Here is a 3,084-nt window from a genome sequence, read left to right on the forward strand (position 1 = left end):
GGGGTGGGGTGTGGTGGGGGATAGGGATGTGTGGGGGCTGTCTGGAGAGGTGTGGATGTGTGGAAATGGCTGCTGGAGGGGGGGTATGTGTGGGGTGGGACTCTTGGGGAGGACATGGATGTGTGGGTTGGGATATAGCGGGGTGCACAGGGATGGTTTGGTATGTGGACGGGGCAAAGATGGGTTTAGGGGATGTGGGATAAAAAGAGGGGGGATGTGTAAGTGTGGGGAGGATATGAGGGTGGGTATTTAGGGATTTTGGTGGGCTTCAGGAACAGGGAGTGGGTTTGAACAGGGTGGGGGCACAGAGGGCCGTGCGTACGTGGGCCATGGCAGGCTGGGTGGTGATGCACGGATGTGCTGGCCTGGTGGGTGCATGTCCCCGTGCAGAGGGCACAGGGACAGGGTCTGGCCAGGTGTGTGTGTGTGGTGACAGCCCCGTGCCCGCCAGGAGCTGTCCCTGCGCGTGACGGTGGCCGAGAGCGGCGAGGACGGGCGTGGTGACAACACGGGCCACGTGCTGATTGGGCCATTGGCCAGCGGCATGGGCACCACGCACTGGAACCAGATGCTGGCCACGCTCCGCAAGCCCGTCTCCATGTGGCACCCGCTCCGCAGGAATTAGGATCCCCAGATCCTGGGGACAGCAGGCCCGGAGCAGGGACTTGGTGGCACCCACAAGGCCGAGCTGCTGAGGGGCCCAAAACAGCTGGAGCACAGAGAGAGCAGCTCCGTGGGCACGTTCCGGGTCACCCCTGGATGCGCTGGGCCAGAGCTGCCAGGAAGGAGCCAAATGGACCAAAACCAGCAGGAACCTCCCCAAACTGTGGCTCCCAAGTGTTCTGTGTGCTCCCAACGGCCTCAAAATCCACGGAATCCTCAAACGGGGACTCTGAGCGAGGGAGATGGGGGGGATTCCTTTGGAAGGTGGTTCTTGGGTGGGATTCCTTTGGGAGGTGGTTTTCAGGTGGGAATCATGAGGGGGTGACAAAAGCCAGCCTGGCGTGGGTGGCGATCCTGAGGGGATCTTTTGTAGTGACTTTGGTGCGCCGTGCCAGGGTTGGAATGTTTCCAGTGAGAATGGAAAAAGGGAGCAATAACAGCAGAAAATCAATTGTTACATACGGCTTCTCCTCCTGTCTGTTCCTCCACACAGTAAATCCCTACCCATCTCCACTGGCTGCACAGGCAGGGATTGGTTTCCAACCTCTTGGTTTCCAACCTCTTGGGTTTGAGGTCAGATCCACGCTGGGAATCATCCCCTAAAGATCCAGTAGGATCACGGACAACTTTTCCCATCCCAGCCATTCTTCCAACCCAAACTCACCCTCCGAGTGCTCAGGACAGCACTCCAGATTCCTGCTATTTAAACACCTCTCAACTGGGGATTGTTTTTTCCAGCCTCTAATCCTGGTCTTGGGCTGTGACTTATTGGATAACTCATTTTATCCAAGATTTGGGCCTAGAGAGGAACATCTTTGCCTTGTGATCCAAGGCAGGTGGGAAAGGTCCCTAATTTTATAATTTTTAAGCCCACCTCCTGTTTCAGAAGGAAGCCTGTGTGGATCCTGTCTGCTGCTGGGCTCTGGCCCAAGCCAGGTTTGGTATTTTTGGGGAGCTAATTCCCACTCTGGTTTGTGGAGGGTGATGGGGCCCTTCATGGCACAGGCTGGAGAGCAGAGGATGCACTGGGGCCACATCCCTCCTTGCCTAGAGCCTTGGCTTTTCCTGCCTGCAGGATGCTGGTGGGAAGCCAGGCTGGGAAATCTGGGGGTGTCTGGGACCCTGTGCCATGGAATTGGCACCACGGGATGAGCATGGGCTGGGATGTGGCTGCTTGGATGATCTGAGCAGGGAAAAAGCTGTGAAAGAGCCATTTATCTGTTTTTCCCTGATTAAAAAGTAACTCCAAGGTGAGTTATCCCCTGAGCTGGTGGCACTTTTCCCTTCCCATCTGTGCTGCCTGACCTTCCCTTTGGGACACGGCTGTGATATCCCTGTTCCACCATCCCCCTCTGCTCTGGCTCCTCCCCCTGCCCATCTCCATTCACTGGTGCCCAGATTCCCTTCTCCCACACTTCCCCACCTCCCTGTCCCACCTGCTGCCAGGGGAGCCAGTGCCATCCCTCCACGGGTGATGGACAGCACTGAGGCACAAGCCAAGCTTGGAGGGGTTTGAAGGATGAGGTTTTCTGAAGGAAGTTTTTGTGGGAAGTTGTTCACAGCCAGTACTCACAGCCCATGAGGTCTGGGGAGAAATTTGCTTATTAGCTATCCCAGCCAAGTATTTGGGAAGAGATGGACACAGAAATGCTTGGCTGTCTGGCAGCTCCTGCCAACTGCTGGGCTTTACTTGGGATGAGGTGAGTGACTTCCATAGGTGCTGGAATCTTTGATGTTTAGCCCCAAAAGGATGGGGAATGTGTGGGTTTAGGCATTTTTATAGTGCTCCTCTCCAGCCATTCCTATTTGGAGGCACCTTTGCACCTCCTCCTTCATCCTGGGACAAAAAATGCTGCTGCAGCTATTTTGGGGATGGATGGATGGATGGATGGACTCTGTGTGAAGGACTAGGAAAGGGTCCAGGATGGACACAAGGCTCCCTCTCACCTGAAAAGCTCACATGGCTGTACCTGCTGTCACTATGGGTTTTCCCAGTGGGAATCAGCCTCCAAGGAGCTCTGTGGGAAGGGCAGGACAGGTCTGGGAAGGGACAGGCAGCTGTGAGGAGCGAGAGACCTCCCAGTGGCACAGGAAGGCTCTCCCAAGGAAATGGTTCCATGTGCTGGAGCAGCTCCTCGTGGTGCCAGCACAGTTTGGGCTCGAGGCCCAAATCCATCCCTATTCCCATCACTGGAGCAGGGCTGAGCTCCCTCCTGAGCCCCTGGCCCAGGTGGGGAGGGAATGGCTGCAGTGTGGACAGGCTGGCTCCCTCCAGCTCTGAGCAAAGCCAGAGGATTGCTGGGCTGGGACACAGCCATTTCCTCAGCCATCCTCCCAGGAGCACAGGGTCACCCAGGGTTTTCCATGCCTCCCACGTTCCTGCTCCCAGGCATCCATCATGTGCTGCCGCAGGGACCGATG

The 3,084-nt window shown here is 56.6% G+C and overlaps 1 protein-coding gene across 1 annotated transcript in view; it reads left to right on the top strand.

Annotated features, from left to right (window-relative positions):
- Positions 1-1,113, top strand: part of SYT12 (synaptotagmin 12) — an 11,050-nt gene extending 9,937 nt beyond the window's left edge. Inside the window, 1 exon segment of the mRNA XM_005426569.2 lies at positions 452-1,113. Coding sequence (XP_005426626.2) covers positions 452-625 — 174 coding nt within the window. The 3' untranslated portion in view covers positions 626-1,113.
- Positions 1,114-3,084: the final 1,971 nt, after the last annotated feature.

The sequence above is a fragment of the Geospiza fortis genome, unplaced genomic scaffold (genome assembly GCF_000277835.1).
Source record: "Geospiza fortis unplaced genomic scaffold, GeoFor_1.0 scaffold450, whole genome shotgun sequence".
Lineage (NCBI taxonomy): Eukaryota > Metazoa > Chordata > Aves > Passeriformes > Thraupidae > Geospiza > Geospiza fortis.